Source organism: Diabrotica undecimpunctata, chromosome 5 (assembly GCF_040954645.1).
Source record: "Diabrotica undecimpunctata isolate CICGRU chromosome 5, icDiaUnde3, whole genome shotgun sequence".
NCBI lineage: Eukaryota > Metazoa > Arthropoda > Insecta > Coleoptera > Chrysomelidae > Diabrotica > Diabrotica undecimpunctata.
The window spans coordinates 32,724,070-32,747,904 of NC_092807.1; the positions used below are offsets into that span (position 1 = coordinate 32,724,070).

At 33.1% G+C, this 23,835-nt stretch overlaps 1 protein-coding gene across 3 annotated transcripts in view; it reads right to left on the reverse strand.

The window, feature by feature from the left end:
- LOC140441259 (ATP-binding cassette sub-family C member 4-like) overlaps positions 1–23,835 on the reverse strand; it is a 77,613-nt gene that overhangs the window by 26,014 nt on the left and 27,764 nt on the right. For 2 of the 3 annotated variants that reach the window (XM_072531867.1, XM_072531866.1), the window contains exons 2-6: positions 17,763–17,954; positions 13,749–13,859; positions 6,375–6,717; positions 1,334–1,556; positions 622–917 (exon numbers count right to left, since the gene is read on the reverse strand). In XM_072531867.1, coding sequence (XP_072387968.1) covers positions 622–917; positions 1,334–1,556; positions 6,375–6,717; positions 13,749–13,859; positions 17,763–17,836 — 1,047 coding nt within the window. In that variant the 5' untranslated portion in view covers positions 17,837–17,954. Of the gene's footprint in view, positions 1–621; positions 918–1,333; positions 1,557–6,374; positions 6,718–13,748; positions 13,860–17,762; positions 17,955–18,282; positions 18,411–23,835 lie in introns of those variants that run through there. The other variant, XM_072531868.1, reaches the window with a different exon arrangement.

Below are 23,835 nucleotides of genomic sequence, written 5' to 3' on the forward strand. Positions count from 1 at the left end.
AAAAGCCGTTAGATCCAGAGACGAAGCAATTTACTGTGTTGATCTACAGTAGGCCGTCTTGCGATTTTGAACTTGACTTTACATTTTGTAACTAGACTATCCATCTTTTTCTTACGTCCGAGTCCTCTTAAGCGCGCTGAGCTGTATTAAGAAGGCGATATAAAAGAGCCTCCTATAACCGGTCGGAATCATTTACCAACCAACTATTCATCTTCAGCGCGCTGATTTGGTGTTAAGACAAAATTAAGAAAGGTGTCCTGTATCCAGTTCCGAACAATTAAGCTAATTGTTCTGTTTTTGTTCGTCAGACTCAGCTAGTACATTCCGATTATTTATGATCTATCGATAGTGATATAGACAGCCCAAGAGTGAGGCAGATTCGTTACTGTCTATTCATACCTGAATATTTGTATATGAAATATTTTAACTGTAACAGTCCAGAACTAAAACGTATGTTACTAATAGCAGCTTGCGTTTCTTATTAGAACCTTCTTCGAAATAGAAAGAAGTCCGATACATACGCAAAGCATGAAATCAAGAAACAAAAAACAGTATACTTTAGAAACATACGTTAGTTACAGATAAAAACAAAAATTAAAAATATATAATACTTTTCTTTACCTTCGCTGCCGTAATTTCTCCACCAGTTAATGTAATAGTAACAAGAGTAGCAAATAAAGCCAATTTCGTCGTAACCATTCCCAAAGTCATAAAAAGAGCTCTGATGTATGAATTTTTTTTAATTATTTTAATTTCTGCCTTTCTCGCCAATCCAATTACTTTTTGGAATGGAACTTCCCAAGCATACATTTTGATAACTTGGATACCAAGAATGATTTCGTCCATTAGTCTGATTCTTTCATCCGTCCTCATAGCTGTCATCTTCCTGAATTTTGTTGCTAGTTTAGCAGATGTTGCTGAAAAATATCAAAGAATAAGTAAATATTGAAATAAATATATACGAAATATAAAACTTATAATGCAACAATGCAAAATAGAAGCCATGAGCTACTTGTTGGGTACGTAATATTTAACAGTGATCTAACAAGTAACACTCACGATCCTACTATGTCTTTAATTCGCAGTAAGTAATCTGTAGACAATAAAGCAAAACGTACTTCTTTCTTCTCTCAATTATTAGTATGCTCTTATTGACCAAGAAAGTAACACACACCTCACGCTTCTCGAATTTCACAGTAAGTATTCATTCAAAAAAGTAACACGCATTCAGTTCTCTATATTTCTACTCCAAGTGTAAATTAAAACACATATTCTCGTACCTTAATTTAAGTCAAACTTTATATTGTACAAGTCAAATATTTATATATCTTACCTTGTAAAGGAGACATTATAAGTATGACTAATATTCCAGCTATTCCTGGCAGTTGCGCTCTTTGGTATAAAAAGTAGATAACGGGTATTGTGGAAACTGGTCCAATCCACAGCTGATGGATCATCATTGATGCAAAGTCAAATCTTGCGACATCGTTGGAGAGGAGATTTACAACTTTTCCGGCTGGAGTGTCTCCCAGAGCAGTTCTACTGAGTCGAGTTGCCTAAGCAAAAAAGTATTTCCTTTTGTTAAAAAAAAAATGGATGTTACAACATCTTCTCTTAATAACTACAATAACTATTTTGATAATCTATAACCAATGCCCTGAGACGTAAAGGAATCTACCATTCTTAGACTCGAGCCAGGGGATGCCCACAGGGTGATTCTATCCGACTTGCTGTGGAATCTGGCAATGAAGAGGGCAAATGGCCATAAAAAATTAGATATGTAGACGATTCGGTCCTTATCTTGCAAGGAAAGTACAACAAAGTAATCAGGGATCTTTTAAAAGAGACTGTGGAGCTAGTGAGATAATACACTTATGGGAAAGGGCTAAATATCTCACAAATCGACTATTGTTGCCTTCTTATGCAGATGGTAATTAGAAGGATTAGGTTTTTTTTTAAGATGCCGTGACAAAAATTCAGCTAAAGAGAGAGGAACAGTATCTCGGGGTTATACTGGCTCGAAACTTACCTTGAATCAATAAATAAAAAAAAAATAAACAAACATCGCAGTAACAACTCGTGTAAGTGTCAAACGCATCTATGGGAAGAAATGGAAAGACATACTACACTGGGTGTACAATATGGTAATAAAACCCTCAATTACCTATGCAGTGACGATATGGTAAACTAATACACTTTAAACAGCTGCAAAAACCAAACTAAGCAAAGTACAAAGACTTGCGTGTCTAGAGATAACTAGATTTATGTGCACAACTCCAACACAGCTATGGAGGCTCTACTATATTTGATAATACAAGAACAGACAATTTTAGGAGATTACAGAATAATACAATCACTGAAACTTCGTATTGAAGGGACATACGGAGCATATCAATATCACCAGGAATGTGACCAAGGACATCTGCAATGTGGAATTGAATGATATAACAAAATATACAATTTTAGGAATTCATATAGGTTATCTATTCTAGACAACAGAGATGTATGGAGAAGCAAGTAATACAACTATCAACAGAACAAGATCTGGTGTACAGACGGTTCCAGAACTGAAGAGAGTGTGCAAGGGGAAATAATGAGAGCAGATCCATATATTGTCAGATAGTCAAGCGGCATGTAAGGCACTGATATATTAGGAAATGACCTCCAGACTGGTGTGGGACTGCATCGAGGAATGAATGCACAGGGAGACCGATATAAAGTTAAGCTTATCTGGGTGGCAGGGCGTCGAAGACAACGAAAAAGCAGATTAACTTGCTAAAAGATCTTCTTCTTCTTTTTCTTCCTTCTTTTACGTAGGCTTTAAAGCCTGTTTTATCTTCTTTTTCGTCCATTTGGTGACTTATCTCGTGCTATTCGTACTCTCCTATCCTCTACCATTCTACTAATATGTTCGTTCCAATCCTGTTTCCGTTTTGTCACCCATCGATTTATGTCTTCTATATTGCATGCTCTTCTTATGTTTTTGCTTCTCTCCCTATCCAACAGACTTTTCCCTGATATTCGTCGGAGTATTTTCATCTCTGTTGTTTCTAGTAGTCGTCTCGTTTTAGATGTGCCAGGTCTTGTCTCCGCCGTGTATGTTAATATAGCTCTAATTGCTGCTTTATAGATTCTTGTTTTTTGTCTTGTCTTAGGTGTATGTTCTTTCAGATTGTGTCATTAAGAGATCCCGCCGCTTTACTTGCCTTTAAGCTTTGTTGTCGTACTTCTTCTTCAACATCTCCGTAACTAGTTATATAGATTCCCAGATATCCAAACCTTACTTCCTGCTTTATTATTTTCATAGTGGGTATTTAGATGTTGTCATACATTTGGTTTTTTCTGCTCATATTATAATATTATATTTCTTGGCTGTTGTATTAAAGATGTGTGTTAATATTTGGAGCTCGTCTTCTGTCTCGGCGATTAACGCGGCGTTGTCTGCATAACATATATTTGGATTTATTTGTTCCCCATTCCGTAACCATTACCTTTACGTACTGCTTGTATTATTTCGTTCATTATTATATTAAAGAGAAGTGGGCTTAACGAGACACCCTCTCCGTTTTTGTACTGACATACACTGAGTTAGTTTTCCATTTATCTTTGCCTTCAAATAGAAGTATGTTTCTATTTGATTGGTATGTTTCTTTTATACGGCAGGGGTCTTTGGTGCACATATCAAGCACGTCTTTGACTTGGATGCGATCGAAAGCCTTTGTCAGGTCTATAAAACATAGATATGCTGGTTTATTGTACTCTATGACCTTTTCTGTGATTTGTCTTAGTACAAATAAGGCGTCTACGCAGGATCCACTGGATCTGAATCCTTGTTGTTCATCTGATAAAGTTGTTAGTTTATTGATTTTGTTGGTTAGGACTTTTGTGGTAAGCTTAAGTACGGTGTTCAGTAGATTTAAACCTTTATAATTGTTGGGATTTTCGTTATCTTCTTTCTTGAACATTGGTATCAATATGCCGTTTCTCCAAGCGTCTGGTATCTTGCAGTGCAATATTAGTTTTTGTATAAGTTTTGTCATCTCAACGGTTATACCTTCTACTCCGTTTTTTAGAAGCTAGTTAGTTATTGCGTCTGGTTCTGGTGACTTTCTATTTTTAAGTGAATTTATGACTATCTCTACTTCCTGAAAACTGATTTTTATTTCGTGTCTTAATTCAGGTACGTTATTGTGCTGATTATTTTATTTTCCTTTAATCAGTTCCGTAAAAAAGAGAATCGAACTAACCAAAAGGATCATCTAAGATCGTGGGAGCACCAAAGGCTACAGTTCAAAGGGCTGTGGAGGACCGAATCCAAGAAAGACATAGGCGATATTAGGAGGAAATCTCAAAACAAACGACAGAAACTAAAAAAAAGTTTTATTGGTAGACCATGTTTAAAAAGAACAACTGAAAATAGTAACAGAAATTTTGAGTGGTATGCATCAGTAAGATAATTCCTAAATCAAATTGGCATTTACAATACAGGCCTTAACTCCAAATTTAGCGGTAAGGAACCAGGAACTGTGAAACGTACATTAATGTATGCAAATGCGAAGCGCTAGATCGCTACAGACAAAACTATATTAGCAACCAACAGAAGACCCTGGTATATTTAGGACATGTCAAACAAAACACTGGGTGTAGAAAACAACAATGGACAGTAAACACAATAAGCTTCAGCTTTAGTGATAATGGAGATTTTGGATCAGACGGACTCAAAAATAAAAAAAAACGCTACTCGACTAAGAAAGCAATGAAACTATAAAAGAAAATGCAGGTATTATAGTCGGTTCGTTATTCCCAGTCCGAACTGTCTAGTGAATATAGTAAGTATTTTTTTGCGAAGTTAGTTACTTTTTGACAGACTAGAAGTGGCTGTAAATTACTATACAACCAAGCACACGTACTCATAGCCAATATTAATAGTAAACAAACTAAATAGTAAAAAATAGAACTTTACGAATTACCGGAATCAATATTTATTTATTTGCACCATTATAATAAATAGTTATGTTAAATTATAACAACTGAAATATATTTTTTAAATATATACCACCCAAAATGTTATGGGTTTAGTATACACTTGCGCTATTTGTAATAATTCTTCTTTATTCAATGAAAGAAGTCTGCAATAAAAGATTATTTAAGCTGTTAATACTGTGAACTTTTGTGTTGTAGGTTTCCAGCTATGAATCTGTCAAAATATGTCCGAGTTGAGCAAATGGATCTTAGAAAATATACATTACAGTTAGAAAACAATTAAAATATAAAATATATCTCCGACGAATGCGAGAAACGAAGATATTATTAAATATTTATGGCATAAGACATAAGCCAGACGCCAGTTCCAGAAAATAGCTAGGTCCAAAAAATCTACGTTAGACTAAAGTGTAAATTAGATAAAATATGACCATAGAACCAGAAAATAAGAATTTCATGGTAAAAAATAAAGCAGACTGAAATCCAAAATAAACATTCTGACTGTACACACTGCACTCTAAACTGAGTAGGAGTTTTTTAGTACTTCTAGTAGGATAGACTGGGTTGAGAAGTTCTCATGAATACGTAGAAAAAAAGAGATAGCCCAAAAGGTGACTCATAAATGCGAAATGAGTTACTCTTTCTGTGTCTTAAAATCAAATATAAAAAGAAATAACATAGAGGCATCCCCGATCGCGGACTTGATCTCTTCTACAAATAGGTCTTAATAACGTCAACCTTTGTCCTAGAGCCGAACCTTTAGTACAATAAAGCAGCTTCAGGGGATTACTGTTGCTACGAGAAGATTCGATAATGCCTTGATACAAAAGTACTACGTATAGTAATGCCAAATAAAGGGTAATTGGTGTCTTTCAAAAACCAAAATCGGTATATTTAGGTGACATAAGCCCATCTTGGTACACAAAATAAAGGATTCAGAATGGAGCGCTAGACATTCCTAAGTTCCAAGCTGGCCACCGATGGAGTCATACGTGAGATTTCGGGTTGACAGAGTCTACGAAAATATTTATTATTTAGTTATTAGTTTTATAGTATTAGTTTTATAAAGGGTTCACTATCGGGAATACCAGAAAAACCAAGAGACCAAATACGAAAAAAGAAAATGGGTACATGGGATATTTAATTATTACAGTTGCATCTTCTTTATGATCTGAGCTACGTAACTACGAAAAATCCTACAAATTTAAATCTCGAGTTTAATGAAGTGGTAGTACCAAACTTCTTACCACCAAGTACCAGACATCTAAGGCAAGATAAAGAAGATGCTTCTTATGTATCATTTCTTAACAAATTTATGAAATAAAAGACCAACCTCTGTTATTGTACATAGGGTTATTTAGTTGATATATTATTTTTTAGCATAAACTTACTTTTCGGTACATTAAAGCACATACTGAAGATCGGACTTTCATTCCCGCATGAGCTGCATTAGTCATGTACTGATTCATTAAAATAGAAGAAGTCAATGACATAAGTACCATACCAGCTCCATAAAAATATGCTTCCAGTTTTGTTTTTGTAGATCCAGGAGTGTAATAGTCCAAAACTCCACCTAACATAGATGGTTGAAACGATCGTATACCTATATCAGATACTGCAGCTATAATTCCTATAAGGAGATATTCTAACCAAAAGGTTCTTACAACGGCTTTAAATAGACTAGGTTTTTCTTTTTTATTTTGTTTTACCAGTTCTAATTCTCGATTCCAATTTCTAGAATAAATAGAGAAATAATTTATAATGAGTATGAAAAATCGACATAATAGTTATGCAAGAACTAGTTATTTCAGAATTTTCAATTTCAGATATAGTTAGTGAGCCATCCTCGATATTACTTATAACTAGACTTCGGCAAATATGCATATTGCATATTTTGCATATTGTGCATATTTTATGCAAATATTTCATATTTTGGCATATTTGTATAAAAGTTTGCATAAAGTGCATAAAAGTTCAGATTTTTATACTGTATTTGAAAATTTTTAAACATACCAATTTATTTCAATTCTTGTATAAAATTTTGTAGTCATTTTAATCAAGAAATGATCTAAGTACGTAATCTCTACAGGTACAAAACATTTACAATTTCAAAGAAGATCAATTTAAGTAGCCCTCAACATTCTTAGAAAGTCTCGGTCACTGAGGCATTCAGTTATTGGATAATCGCTAAGGGTTCGCTTATTTGCATTTTATGATCTAATCCCCAAATCTATCTACAATTTATTGTATCTTAACAGCAGGTAAACGGCTAATAGTTTTGTTCCTAATTTAGGGATTTTCCAAAATCTCCCAGTTTATTGAATTAGGTACCTAAACATTTCTAATTTGATGCTCAGATTTGTAAATCATTTTTGTTTTGATATTCAAAGCGTAAACACTCTTTGTGCGTAACAAAAAGGAAGATTGTGATTTTATAATGCCTAAAACAACCAGTGCTTCAACTTGGATTAAACCTTATAAAGAGCTGTCTATGGATATGGGAAAAATCTACTGTTCAGTCTGTGGCAAAATTGTAAGTATCTAATATTTTCTATTCAGCTATTCTAAAACACAATTATTTTTATTGTAATTGAATTAACAAAAAAAAAACTTTTGTTGAATTTTAAAATAAGTTATATGATGTACTAATGGTTAGTAACAAAAACTAATTTGTGGATTAATACTGCATTTAAAACACTTAGCGAGTGTTTTTTTTTCCAAACCAGTTATTTGATTAACCAAAAACACCTTGTATATTTTTATATTTTAAAGGTTGGGTTAAAATAAAGGTTTTTATTTTTATTTATAGATAGCATGTGAGAAGAAATTTCAGATAGACCAACATGTGAGAACTGCTTCACACATTGCAAAAAAAGGAAAAATAGGAGGAAAACATCAAACTTCAATGGCTAAATGTTTCCAATCTACTTCAAAAAAATTAGATGAGCAAGAAACTTTTAATGAAGACTTGTGTCGTAAGGAAGAAATTGCAGATAATTATTTTTACATATCTGTAGACGAAACTACTGATTCCTCAGGAAAGTATATTGCTCATTTATTGATTGGTGTTCTTAAAGAAGATACCTTACCAAAATCTCATCTTATTTCATGCCAGCAACTTGAGAAAACAAATGCTTTAACAATTTCGCGTTTTATACAAGAAACATTAGCAACTTTTTTTCTTCCGACAACTATTCCTTCTAATAAATTACTGCTTATTTTATCGGATGCTGCTCCTTATATGGTGAAAGCAGGACAAAATTTAAAAATATTTTTCCCAGATTTAATACATGTTACTTGTGTAGCGCATGGATTAAACAGAGTTGCAGAGGAAATACGAAAAAAGTTTCCTCTTGTAAACACCATGATATCCAGTGTCAAAAAAGTATTTCTTAAATCTCCTATAAGAATTCAACTTTATAAAGAAATGCTACCTAACATTCCTCTTCCACCACAACCTATTTTAACGCGATGGGGAACATGGTTAGAAGCAGCTAATTTTTATGCAGATCATTTTGTTAAAATAAAGAACATAATTGATACGTTAACAGATGAAAGTTCCCAATCTCTTTTGGATTCTAAACAAACTTTTCAGAGTAACTTGCTTCAACAAGAACTTTCATTTATAAAATCAAATTTTAGTTTTGTTCAAAAAACAATTACTCAGCTAGAATCACCAAAACTGTCATTGTTCGAAAGTACAGCATTAATAAAAGAATTTGCGTCATGTTGTTATGACCGTCTAACATGAACGTTAGAGGTAATATTGGAAAAGATATTTTAAAAAAATTTGAAGCTACTATGGAAAAAAGTAAAGGTTACCATATTCTTTCTGAAGTAGTCAGTGTTCTAGCTGGAAATATTTCGGAAACAATTAATTTAGAACCAAATGTTTTGGTTCGTTTGAAAAATGCTCCCGTTACATCAGTTGATGTTGAACGAAGTTTTTCCATATATAAATATATGTACTCAGACAGAAGCCACAAGTTTTTGTTAGAAAATTTTGAACACCACTTGGTCATTTATTGTTACCATAATTCTAAATAAGTTTATTCATACTTAAAAATGATGTAGTTACTTAAAATAAATGTAAATCTTAATGAATAGTAGGAAATATTTAGTTATGTACACTTTTTTTTTTTAAATAAAATTGTTACTATTTTACGATTTTTTTATTTATTTGTATGCATATTTTGTAAAATATTTGCATATTTTCGGGTAAACACGTGCATATTTATGCGCATATTTTCTACATTTTTATTTGCATATTTGCCGAAGTCTACTTATAACTAAACTCTAATCATAGCAATCAGTTACTAAAATGTCGATTAGGCGAGGAAATTAAGCACTAGAAAGCACTAAATCTACCAATTTTCCACAGTAAGATGAATCGCTATACAAACTTTTTGCATTCGATTCGGATAAGTGTCAGGAAAGTTTGTAAATAAAATTTATGGTGGTAAAATGAAAATTGAATTTTGTTCATAAGGAAAATTTTGTTCATAATTCCAAAGTACATAGAAAAACAAAAATTTGCAACTCAGAAAATATCGACATGAATGAGATTAATTTGGTTACTTGGGGGGTTTTCGAGGTCGCTGAACACTAATATGATAACCACGAGGGTCCTCAAGATACCTGGTGCCCAGGATGGAACTCGTGTCCTAGTGTATGTTAATTTCATTTTAAATCAGTCGATAATCTGTTATTACTTGTTGGTGTTAGAGGTCACTGAATAATGAGGATGATGATCCTTGAGCTACCTGTTGCACAGGACTCAGTCGGAGTACAGAGACGAGATCCGGAGACGGACCTCGTCTTTTGGAGTTTTACTTTATTTTCATTCAAAATCAGTTGAAGGTCATTACTCGAGGGATTTCAAGTACGATATATTTTTAGTTGCAAATTTTTCATTTTCTATGTACTTTGAAAATGCATTTTCCTTATGCATTTTCATTTTACCACCATAAATTTTGTTTAAAAAACTTTCCTGACACTTTCCCAAATCGAATGCAAAACGTTTCACAGCGATTAATCCTACTGTGGTAAATTGGTAGGCTAAGTGCTTCATTTTTTCGCCTAAATAATAAAATACGCCAGCAAATGACCGTTTTGGACTGTAAGTTCCTTGTCACGACGGATTTGCTTTTTTCTTTAGCTCTAGTTAGCCCTAGACTCCAGCACAGATCAGAGGTAATGTAAGTCGATAAAACCTCACCAGCTCCAGGGGGTCATGTAAGATGCCCCCATTTTCAGTTTTTATTAATTAACAAAGTTAACAGTCTATTGCATTTACCGTTGTAAATACCATGAGGATTGTTTTTTAATACTGATGTCCTTCCAATGTTTTTCTGTGGCCATACAATGTTTTTAACAACTTTTTATTAAACTGATGATGGAATGATTCAATTCCGAAAAGATCTTCTTTAAAATAAAAATTTTAAGCTTTTAATAAGCATTTTTTATACCTTAATACACACGAACACCACGTGCTTTGTAAAAACAAATAGTTTTAAATGTTTTAGATCGTTTATAATAATTGTGTTTGTAATAAGTTTAAATTCAGCGTTTTTTAGGCATGTTTCAAATGCTTCACATTTGCTGCCAAAATTTAAAACCGGAATTTCATATATATTTAGGGATTCTACAGTATTCACTGCCTTCCCTCGCTCAACCGTTTCCATCTCTCTCTGTTGTTCCATTATCCATCGTTTAGTCCTCTCTTACTCATGGCGTCGTCTACTTCGTTCCTCCAGGATTTTCGGGGTCGTCCTCTTTTCCTCCTTCCTATGGGGCTCCATTCGGTTATTCTCTTTATCCATCTGCTGTCGCTAGTTCTTCTTACATGTCCATACTACTTTAGTCTTTTTTGTTCTATATATGTTAGTATGTCTGTTTCTATTGATGTTCTTTGGAATTTCATACTACAGGTTTTGAAGACTAGGCTCTAAAAATGGAGATTCCGTAGTGACCAGTCAACGAAAGTGATACATTTTATTGATCTTATGAGAATCATAAAAAACGGCAAAAATCGCGCAATGTTTATTTACCACCTACATAAAAATTTACTCCATTATCGGCAAAATTCACACATTGCATATGAAAGCTGCGCTTCACCTTTAAAACGAATTTTGCTTCTTATCGATAGGACACTCTATTCAGAAGATATCGAATTTTTACCGTCGAGTTGATACAAATTTTATTTAAAATTGACTTCGCGCGCGTAACTGGCATTCAAAATCGCTGATCGCTTCAACCGTTGTCTCCGAGAGAACGGTTCATTACACATAAAAAGTGCTGATGTACATTCTTATTTGAAATTATCTCAGCTAAATTTTTTATTTAAAATATTTTTTTCTACCACGTACAGATTCTTGGTAAATCGATTTTTTCCGTTTTTCTTCCTTACGAGGGACAGTTTTAGGGGCAAGCGAGAGGGTAGGAGTGTCAAACATTTTTGTACCCTTTTTAGATTCCTAAAATTGACATTCTCAGCAAAATTCTGCTTGTTCGTATAATTTTTATAGGTTAAGTAGCATTTTCGTCTTTGATGACTGGCATATAGGAAAATTATGGAAATAGTCTAATATCTTGCTATACACTGCTTTAATAAAAAAACCAAAAAATATGCGTTTAATATTTTTCAAAAAACTATCGACTGACACCAAACACGGCCCCCTAGTTGCCCCACCCCTAAGGGCGATGAGGGGAGCAAATTTAAAATCTTAAACAGAGACTCCCTGTTTTATTGCAGATTCAGATTCTGCAAAAAATTCGTAAAAAACTGTATTCAATACCATAAAAATTAGATTGCCGATTTCTGATCTGTATTTGTTTTTCTGTGATTACAGCGTTATTTATCGTGAATCGAAAAAAAAAACAGAGTAAACTTCTTTAGTTTTTCACGTAGAATCTGAATCTGCAATAAAACAATGTTGTTTTTCATTTAAGATTTTTATTTGATAGGTTTGTTAAAAAATAATAAAGTTGTTTCTGCTTCTTCATTTAGAAATATATTTTTCGAGATATTATACCGTTTCCATAATTTTTCTAAGGTATTAAGATAAATCGTTGTTTTTTCGATTATGACACCACCTATCAAAATTAAAAAATGTACCTTACAAAAGTTACTTATTTTTATGAAGAATCCGATTTGCAATAAAAATTGGGGTTTTAATTTAAGATTTTAAAGTTGTCCCCCGCCTTACCCCCTGGGGGATAGAGGTAGGGTCATATTTGATGTCATTCGATAGATTTTTAAAAAATATTGAAAAAGTATTTTTTGTTTTTCGATCCGATATTTTTGCGAAATATTAGACCGTTCCGCTTCTTTTGACACACCCGGTACAGTTTTCTATAAAAGATTTTATTGGAATGAGGCATAAATTAAGTTTATGATCCACAAGGAAACAAAGTTCCTGTATTTGGCTGTATACCATATATTAAAAATTTTGAATAAAATCCTTTATAAAAAGGTATATAAAAAACCCAGTTGGGCTATGTTGCATTGACAAAACGTTTTCGGAATAAATATTCCATCATCAGTGTCAAGTTAATACATGGATGTAGCCACTAAATATGTGGGTAAAAACCCTTTAAAAATTATTAAATAAGATTTGATCTACATTATGTCTAATTTACATTTAAGATGTTAAAGTTACCGTTGGATAGGTAACAGGGCGACATATGACTCTACATTAGTTGCGAGTCCTGAGACGGTATGTCTACGAGGACTTTGTCAAAGCAACTGACTCGCAACTAATGTAGAGTCATATGTCGCCCTGTTACCTATCCAACGGTAACTTTAACATCTTAACTGTAAATTAGACATAATGTAGATCAAATCTTATTTAATAATTTTTAAAGGGTTTTTACCCACATATTTAGTCGCTACATCCATGTATTAACTTGACACTGATGATGGAATATTTATTCCGAAAACGTTTTGTCAATGCAACATAGCCCAACTGGGTTTTTTATATACCTTTTTATAAAGGATTTTATTCAAAAAGTTTATGATGTTAAAACAATGTCTTAATAACTTCATCATCATCACTGGCTCGACAACCCTTTTTGGGTCTTGGCCTGTTCTAGGATTCTTCTCCATTCCGATCTGTTTCGTGCTTTTTTTCTCCAGTTTTTTATTTTTAAGGTTGTTATATCATTTTCTATTTGTTCTAAGTATCTCAGTTTCGGTCTTCCTCTTGTTCTTTTTCCTACTGGCATCTGTTTGAATATTTTGTTTGGTATTTCGCCTTCTTCCATTCTTTCTACATGTCCTATCCAACGCAGCCGTACTATTTTGATGAATGTTATAATATCCGAATCCTGGTATATTTTGTATAGTTCAGAGTTGTATCGTCTTCGCCATATTCCGTTTTCTTTTGTGCCCTTATATATGTGTCGCAAGATTTTTCTTTCGAAAGTGGATAACAACGTTTCCTCTCTTTTAGTAAGTGTCCAGGTTTCTGAGCCATATGTGAGTACCGGTCTTAATAACTTAATATTGTTTAATTTCATCTACTATTTTTAAAAAAAATTAACAATAATTTCAACTTAAAACCCGTTTATTTTTAAGTTGTTATTTCTACTTCAATAATCGTTCTAAAATACTGTATTTTGAGAATCATTTTGGAATTGTAAATCGAAACGTTGTTAATTCCCATTAAAATAGTAGATAACAAAAAAAATACCACAAGAAAATAGTTTCAACTAGTTACTTTAAATTCAGTACAGAAAATATATTTATTTTTTATAACACTTACTTTTCTAATCTATCTCCTAAATATTCGCTTCTATCACTTTTGAGTGTATTATATACATCATCTACGCCTATCTGTTTTTTCAAACCAGTTCTGAATGTTGGTATTGTAAACCTGTATAAATTATACAAAAATATTTAATAAATTATATAACATACAAATAAAGAAAAGACGTAACATAAAATACGAGCAAAAAAATTCATTTCATGGCTTAATTTAAAGACGTATCTCGTTAGTAGAGAACTTGATCCATCTCTTGTTGGTTTGGCATCTGTCTGTTTGTTACCAATATATTGTTGGATATACTCTATCTATTATAATAATCATTTCTTTAAAGGCCTTCTTCGTTATTTTGTGTGTGACACGAATAATGAAGACTTGTTCTGCGACGTTTAATATTTATGTTCTATCATGGTTGGCATAAAATGAAAATGGGCCGGAAATGGTCCTTTCCATGGACCCAAAAAATGGCATATAGTAGTGGAAGAAGTCCCATTATGCCGACGGACCCTAGCGATGAATAAAAAATGAGTTTGAACATAAATAGCAAAACAAAAAATACGCTTGACTGGAAACAACATTGAAAAGATTAGTCCATACACGAAGGTGTGTAATTAGAATTAAAGGAAAAGCGAACATAATATCGTTGATAAATGAAGAGCTTTTTGTAGAAAACTGCATAAATCCACTTTTCAAAAATTTTCAGGAGACGTAAAAACGTGCTGCAGCTGTTCTAAAATTTTCGAAATTTCAGAGAACGTAATCAATTAAGGTTCGATTTAGAGAAATAAAACGTTAATTAACATTACTTTTATTGATTTGCATTAACACAATATAGCCATGTGTCTGTTGGAGATATCGCGTTTTATAAAAAAAGATGGGAGATATTAACTTTTGTCAAACTAGCAATACCTTAGAAATAAAAAATATTAAACGGTACCCACTAAAACAAAAACAAATGGGGAATACAAAAAATTTCGATGTGAACATTTTTTGGCTCATCCTCCAAGCAATCACACTCGCCATCATGGTAGTTGTGGGTTTCTGGATCAGGATCATTAGTGACTTTGTGTTGAAGAACATTAATATACCAATGAAGATCAGGGATCTCTTCCAATTTTGTCTAAAGTGGGTTTGCAATAAATGAAGGACATCTTTTTTTTCTCTTCAGTCTTTGTTTTGTAAAAAGCTCTTCAAATATACAGGCTTCAACAGAAGAAAAAGGAGAAGAAGTGAAAGATGAATTTTATGAAGAATTAGAATCATTATCTGAAGAAATTCCGAGCCAAGATATTAAAATTATTATAGGCGATTTCCAATGCAAAGGTTGAAAGAGAAGATATATGTTAAAAAAAACAAGGGGCGAAAATAAATATATGAATACAAATGATAGTGGCCAAATATATTGATTATAATGATATGATGATATACATATAATGATTACGCATTTTAGGAGAAAAAATATACATAAACCAACGTGGAAAATTCTGGGATTAAAGGAAACTATTCAAATAGACCATATCTTAATAACATAGACATTCTCCAATTTATTAACAAATGTAAAAACGTGTAAAGGGGCTGACGTAGACTCTGATCATTTTTTGGTAAGCATTAATATGGGAGATGCAATAATTAAAAAGCATTCAAGGAAAAAAAAGTGGAAGAAAATCCTAAGGGCACGGAAAAAAAAGTATATGGATAAAACGACGAAACGCAAGATCCGGAAGAAAATCCCACGCAGTCGGCTTCCATACAAAATTCAACTGACATAGTAGGTAAAGTCCATTTTTGGCATCCCTAAAAATCACTGTTTGGTATTGACTTTTGGCTGGTAGCGTGATCGATCCATATTCCTTTGAGAACAACATTGACCAGGCCATCATCTCCAACAGCAAACACTAAAGTTCCATGATAATTAACTTATTTTAGCGTGACTTGTATGATATGGACACCAACGATATGTTGCGCTATGTGCCACACAGCTCATGAAACATTGGATATTCTGCACTAGCGATTTAGGGACATGATCATCCCGCGTGGAAGTGATGTTAACTAAGATCTCGCCACCGAGATAGTGCGATTTGTGGAGTTCTTTCATATCGTCGCTCAAACATAATCCATACCATCGGTCAAATTCAGCCTGATTTATGGGTAGGAGTCATGGAAAATTTGGACATTTAGAATGCGCGCCCCACCCAGCAAAAGAGCGTCGGATATTTAAACGATGTTATATTTTATTCATGATAGCATTGAGAGGCCTTTTAAACAAATAAAAAATTTCGATGATATCTCACACATGCTTTGTTCTATTTAAATTTAAAGATAAGAAACGCTTAATTAGAGACGCCATATATATATATATATATATATATATATATATATATATATATATATATATATATATATATATATATATATATATAAATTGGAACAATATTGTAGTTATTATTCTTGTCGATAAAAATACGCCACTGGCCTCATGGTCCAAAATTCTTTTTGCGGAGCCTTGAGTAGTTTTTTTGTTGACAAAAATGTTTTGTTTTGAACGTTTTATAGAATATTTTTAATTTCTACTAAAATGTTTGATTCTTGTATAATCTTTATTTTTTGTTTTTGTTAAGACTTTCTCCTTCTTCAACTGATTTTCAAATATTTATGTTTCCTATCATTTCCATTATCTTCGTGTCACTAAGTAACTTTATGGTCCTGTAGTTTGTGCAGTGTCGATCATCTTCTTTATTTGATACACAGGTACTAATATAGTGCATCTCCATTCATCTGAAATTTGTCTTTCTCCTATCTATAATTTTATTAAACAATTAATATTAAACAAGGCTGTTAGATAATTTGTTCGTGTTTTTTCTGATGGTGATGATACATTCCTAGGGATACCGACTGATGCAACTTTAACTTCGTTTATTTTTTGTAGTGGTTGAGCAACTTTCTTGTTTACTATTTTGGTCATCATTGAAGCTACTGTCTCGGTTAGTTCACCTAGTTTTACATCACATTCTTCATTTATTCATTTGTCAAATTATTTTATCCATGGCTTTTTAAATCTTTTTTAGGCATAAGTATTTTAAGGATATACCTAATCTGATTACATTTTTTGCTTTATAAATTTTCCTTTCATACATTACGCCTAAATTTTTTTGAATATATATATATATATATATATATATATATATATATATATATATATATATATATATGTATATATACATAATTAGGTTTATAAAACTGTCCTTTTTCTTCACGTGTGCCATACCAGACTTATCCGAGTTGGCGATTACGAGTGCAAAGGCTTCTCGATTTTCTGCCACATAAAATAGTTGTCCTGCATTTGATATTTGATTCAAATAATATTTTCGTTGGGAATAAGCCACCATATAAGTTTTTGCACAAGTTTTGTTTATAATAAGTTACTCTAATGTCCACTTTGAAAATCGAAACGTCAAAAATAAACTTATATTGTGGCTTATTTCCAACGAAATAATAATTTTAAGATGCCATAAGTAAATAGCGACAGAACAAAATTTGATATATGAGTCCATTCACGAATGATTTTTAAACAAGAAACTTGTTTTCTTCCTACATCTCTATGGCCTTCTAGTTTGCCTTTAAGGATCAGATAGATCAGTCTTTAGTAATTCTCTGTCTTTGGCGATCCCCTTAGTAATTCCTCATTAGTTTTTCTTGCTGTCCAAGGTATCTTCATTATCCGTCAATGAATCCACAGTTCCAATGCTTCAATTCTTTTTATGCCTGATACTTTTAGTGTCAACACTTCTGCTCCATACAAAAGTACAGACTAAATATAGCACTTAATTATCCTTTGTCTTAGTTCTAAACTAAGATGATTATTGCAGGGAAATTTCTTCCTTTTCAGAAAAGTAGTTTTAGTCATAGAGATCTGAAGAAATGATTTAAACATATAACTTTACCATAATTTAATTTTTTTTAACTTAATTCTAAAAAATAATATTAATACTAATAATATACTAGAGATTTTCTTACCCAAAAAACATAATAGATATGATACTAGCAGTTTCCCTGGGATTGGGATTGTCTTTCACCTCCGTAGAATCCATCGCAGGCTACAAAATATATTGTCTTTTACACAAAGTTCTGTAAGGATAATAAATTTAATGTGTTAATATCTAAAAGTCTTCTTTTTCATATTCAGTGGAGGACGAACTTTGGTAAAATCTATAACAGAAGAAAATATATAAATAAGAAATATTTACATACACTTACACTATATATGACGTTATTTTAGGCTCCCATGCCTTCATCAGACACTGGAGCTGAATACAAAATCAAACAAAAGAGGCCAAAAAATCTCTCCTAAGGAAAATTAGGAGAGAAAAATTTAAAAATCTTCAATAAAAGTAAAATTTAAACACTAATTGCTTTTTAAAGTGGCTGCTTTACAATAAAAGAAATAAAATGTAGTTTTTAAAATTCCAAGTAACATTTAGTACAGCGATTTTGTTTAAGTAACATTTTGTATAATGATAAAAAAAAATAAAAATACCGATACCCATCGTATCACAAATAATAGTAAACAAAGAAAATAACACTATGGAAAACAAAATTAGAACTATTCAGAAAGATATATAAACAATATTTATGTGGACGAACTGTAACCAACGTTTATCGAGGATTAAACTGCACCACCATGCTGTCACCGGACTATGAGAATAGAAACAGGCAAGGTTTGGCTGAAGCAGGTTTGTAAGCAGGACAACATTGTGCACTAGATAATCAGTAAAGATCCATATATTACATATAAACGGTGGTCTCGCATTGACGGGTATTTTGGTTTGATATACGCTGAGCAAGCGCCTTTATTAATTTTATAAAGTATACTTAAAAAAATTGAATGAATTTAGTGAAAAGCTCTTAAGGCTTAAAAACTTCCTAAAACCAAACTTGTGCATGTGTACCTTACAGACACCAAAAATGGAAAACTTAATGTTAAATTAGCCTATATTAACGACTGGTAACAAAATAAAGTACTTAGGGTAAAATGCAGATCAATCCTGGGCTCCAAGCTGGTTGCCGATGGATGTTTATATATACGTAAGTCCCCGGGTTAGGAAATATAATCTATTAGGATCACTCCTACCAACTCTATCGTGATAGTTTTATGCGCTTAAATGTAAATGACTCTATGTAGGTTGGGTAGATTTATAAACCAAATCCTACGAAGAAGAATCCTTCCTACCAGAAGTCCGAAGAAAATCTACACAGATAGAGTAAATGTCAATATTGTCCTCCGGAGGCGTGTCAGCCTTGAGCTGACAGCCGTCAGCTCACACGCATCAAGGAATTTGGATATCGGTCAAAATACTTGGGAAATCCAAGTTTGGCCAAATCCAAATTTCTAATTGATTCGATGCAGGGAAATTCCACTTTCGCTACGTAAAACAAAGGATTTGTTTTACATAAAAGCAGGTAGATTTTCTCTCATCGATCAGTCGAGCTTGCCTCTTCTACTGTAGACCTAGTCGGTGCTATTATTGTTCCTACTAAGTTATTGTTTTATTTCTGATTTCTTATATACCATTTTTATTTTAGCATTATTGTATATTCAGACCTTTTCAGGTTAGAATATTACATTGATCTATATTTGTTCATGTACTGATTGTTTGATATTTTACTTGATTATTTTAATTGTTTATTTTTCTTGTATTTTGTGTCTAAGTTGTTCTTCCGTAAGTTAAGAACACTTAGAAATATTTATCTTGCTTTTTCTATTTTATATTTTGATTTGTACTTTGTCTAAGTAGTTCTTTCCGGTAAGTCAAAGAACTCTTAGAAATATTTCTCTGAATATTTGACTTGTTATTTTAATTGTGCGTCTAAGCAGTTCTTTTCTGGTAAGTCAAAAGAACACTTAGAAATATTTTCATAATCATTGTAGCATTATTATTTCCGATATTTTATCTAAGATATTTTCTTCCTTAAGTTAAGAAAATACTTAATACATTTGTTTTTTTTTTTCATTTTCTATTTTATGCTAAGTTGTTTCTTCCATAAGTCAAGAAACACTTAGCAATATTTTCACATCTTTTCTGTATTTGATTTTTCGTATTTGTAAGTCGTTTCTTTCGTAAGTCAAGAAACACTTATAAGTATTTGTATTTTTATTTTTCCATATTTGATTCTCTTGTTTGTTTTTACTCTAAGTTGTTTCTTCCGTAAGTCAAGAAACACTTAGAAATATTTCCATACCTTGTTTTATATTTACATATTTCATTTATCTGTATTTTTGTCCTAAGTTGTTTCTTCCGTAAGACAGGAAACACTTAGGAATATTTCTGCACTTTTCTATTCTTTTATCTTGTGTATTTTACTTTTCATTCTAAGTTGTTTCTTCCGTAAGTCAAGAAACACTTAGAAACATTTTCTTTGCATTGTACTTTTATACCATTTTATTGTTCTTGTTTACTAAGTTATTCCTTCCGTAAGTCAAGGAATACTTAGAATATTTTACCTGTTCTGTTTTCTATTTTTGATCTGTTATTTTGTAACTGCTCCTTGGAACTGTTACCTATAACAGATACTTGTCACGGTAACCGTTATTTTATACCAGTAGCAGTATTGAACCATTTTATCAGTGACAAGCAAAGATGGTCAACACCTGGTCTAATTCCGAGGACAGGAAGAAGTCCGCAGAGCCGGCGATGGGTCCTACAGGCCCAAATACCCCCTCTCGGCAACATGGCGCCCAACAAACAAAACCCGAACTCACGACCCCAGGACCGACTTCGAGCCAACCTGCTACAGCTGACTTTATCTCTGCCTTGATGCAAGCGATGGCGGCCCTATCCACAACTCAAGGCACTGCACCCCAGATGCCTCAGCCTGAGACACCGAAGTCCAGGATAAATTACACGAAGCCCCCTCAATTCTCAGGCCGGGACACCGAGAATCCGCTCAGCTTTTCGACAAAAGCTGAGAATTTCTTAATCAAACATAACGTAGACGAGGACCAATGGATCGACTACCTTATAGACAACTCCCTCCACGGCGATGCGAAGAAATGGGCTCAGAAATTTTCATACACGGACCTGCCATACACCACATTTCGAGACCGTCTCCTAAGGAGATACAATGACCCTGCCGCAATTTCAACCCTGACGTCGAAGCTTCATGGAGAACATCAACGTAGAGGCGAATCCACGGAGGAGTTCATTAACCAGAAATCTGCCTTATTCAGACGTCTCATGCCACATACCCCCGAGGACCAGAGGTGTATAACGATAGCGAACTTACTGAGACCCGACATCGCGATCTGCCTGAGAGCGAACAACCTCAGGACCGAGGAAGACCTTCTGACAATCGCCCAGGGCATGGAATCTGACATCCGCCGGACCGACAAACCCCAGCAGCATCAGCAGCAGCAACAACAGCCGTACCGTCCCCCACGTCAGGATAACGCTCCACGACACCCTGAGGCGATAGACGAATGGAGGAACCCCAGTGGACAGTACAGGATGCCATCAATGAACCAACCACCACCTCCAACCCCACAGAACCAGGGATACGCCAATCGGGGCGCCAACTGAACCCTCTTCACATCTTTTCTGTATTTGATTTTTCGTATTTGTAAGTCGTTTCTTTCGTAAGTCAAGAAACACTTAAGTATTTGTATTCTTATTTTTCCATATTTGATTCTCTTGTTTGTTTTTACTCTAAGTTGTTTCTTCCGTAAGTCAAGAAACACTTAGAAACATTTTCTTTGCATTGTACTTTTATACCATTTTATTGTTCTTGTTTACTAAGTTATTCCTTCCGTAAGTCAAGGAATACTTAGACTATTTTACCTGTTCTGTTTTCTATTTTTGATCTGTTATTTTGTAACTGCTCCTTTGAACTGTTACCTATAACAGATACTTGTCACGGTAACCGTTATTTTATACCAGTAGCAGTATTAAACCATTTTATCAGTGACAAGCAAAGATGGTCAACACCCGGTCTAATTCCGAGGACAGGAAGAAGTCCGCAGAGCCGGCGATGGGTCCTACAGGCCCAAATGCCCCCTCTCGGCAACAATATGTCGTAAATTGGGAATATTGAGGAGCAAATTTTAAGGAATGTTTTTATTTAGAGCATAGGACTTTTTAGTGGAGTGTCGTAGAAGGGCAGGATTTGGTACAATCACGACCAAGTATTCATTTCATTTTAATTAGTTATGAAATAATATTATTACCAACACAATGCAAAGACAAATAAAATGGATACCGTAGTAGTTTCAAATTCTAAATGAATCTACAACTTAGACTAAAATACGCTGCCGTCATATAGGCAGATACTTCTTCGTAGGCAAGTTCATGAGGTCTAATATACCTATATATATATATATATATATATATATATATATATATATATATATATATATATATATATATATATATATATATATATATATATATATATGAGAGAAATTAAGTATAAATCAGCTGTTATCAAATAAATTTTATACATACAATTATTAAAGTGAATTATGAATTCTACTGTAATCTTACAAGCAAGGTAATTTTTTTTGTAATATTTAGGAGCAGAATTACAATGTTATCTTTAATATCAAAGTTATATCAAGTATTTAAATACAATCATAAATAGAATATCTTATTGTAATCTAAATGAAGAATATAGTAAAAATAATAACGTGATAATCTCATAAAAAAATTCTATTAAAATAATATTTATTTTGATAAACATTGATTTTGGATTCTATGTTCATGAGATTTAATTCAAACCCCGAATCCATAACACGTGAAATATACCTAGCGGGGCCCCACACGAATTATAAAGGAATGTGGACGATTCCATCTACCATTGGCCTTAACAATACTGATTGGACAAATGGAACTATCATTTATTTAACTCTTGGTACATTTTTTTGGAGTAAATATATAAAAAGTCTTTAAAAAAAAAAAAAATGTTACTGTAGTGGACCTGAATGTGGATCATTCTATTTTATGGTAAAAGCAATTTTAGACATATTTTTTTTAATAAATTTACAATTTTTAACAAATTTATTTTATGGTAAAAGCAATTTTAGACATATTTTTTTTTTTTAATAAAATATATGATTTTTAAAAATATTTGCAAAAAATCGTTTGAAAAAAAGTTTTTTTTTTGGATTTTAGCTTTGGTTTAGAACCTTTAGCCGCGTAATTTATATATCAATATTAGTATTTATTCATTCAGGATTGTACAGGGGTGACACTTTTCATGCTGGGGGATTCATCAGAGCGACTTTATTAAAACAACAAATACAACTTTAAAGTCGTCAAAGAATTCAAGTACCTGGGAGCGATCATCATCTGAAAATAAATATGAAAAGGACGTGGCAGCCAGGATCATTGCAGGAAATTATTACTCATTATAGGGCATATTACTCATTAATGACCGTACTTAACTCAAAAATAATCTTAATACCAGCAAAAATAAGAGTCTGCAAGACAATAATTCATCCCACAATAACGTATGGAAGCGAAACATGGGCTCTGAACCAGCAGGAAACGACAAAATTACTGGTACTGGAAAGAAAGATACTGTGGACTATCTATGGGCCTTGAAGAGAAGAGACAATAGGAGAATGGAAAACAAGACACAATGATGAACTCCAGACAATATATAGAGATGAAAACATAGTACGCTACATTAAAGCAAACCGAATAAGATGGGCGGGCCACGTACTAAGATCGAGTGACGAAAGACTCCTGAACGCCACATTCTGGGAAAGGCCCGATGGCAGAAAGTCAGTTGGTCGCCTAAGAAAGAGATGGAAGGACGCAGTAGCCAGTGATCTACGCAAAATGGGAATACAACAATGGGAAATAGCTGCTCAGGACCGACAACAATAGAGGAAATAGTAAGCGCGACCAAGACTCGCATAGAGTTGTAGAGCCAAATGATGATGACTTCATTATAACACACAAGCCATAAACCACGGTTAGATAGGTGGGCAACAAATAGGTGCACATACAAAGGAAATATCCACTCAAACGATCAAATTTTTTATTTACACCTTTAATTAAATTTTTTTCAGGAATACCATAATCAATTTAAA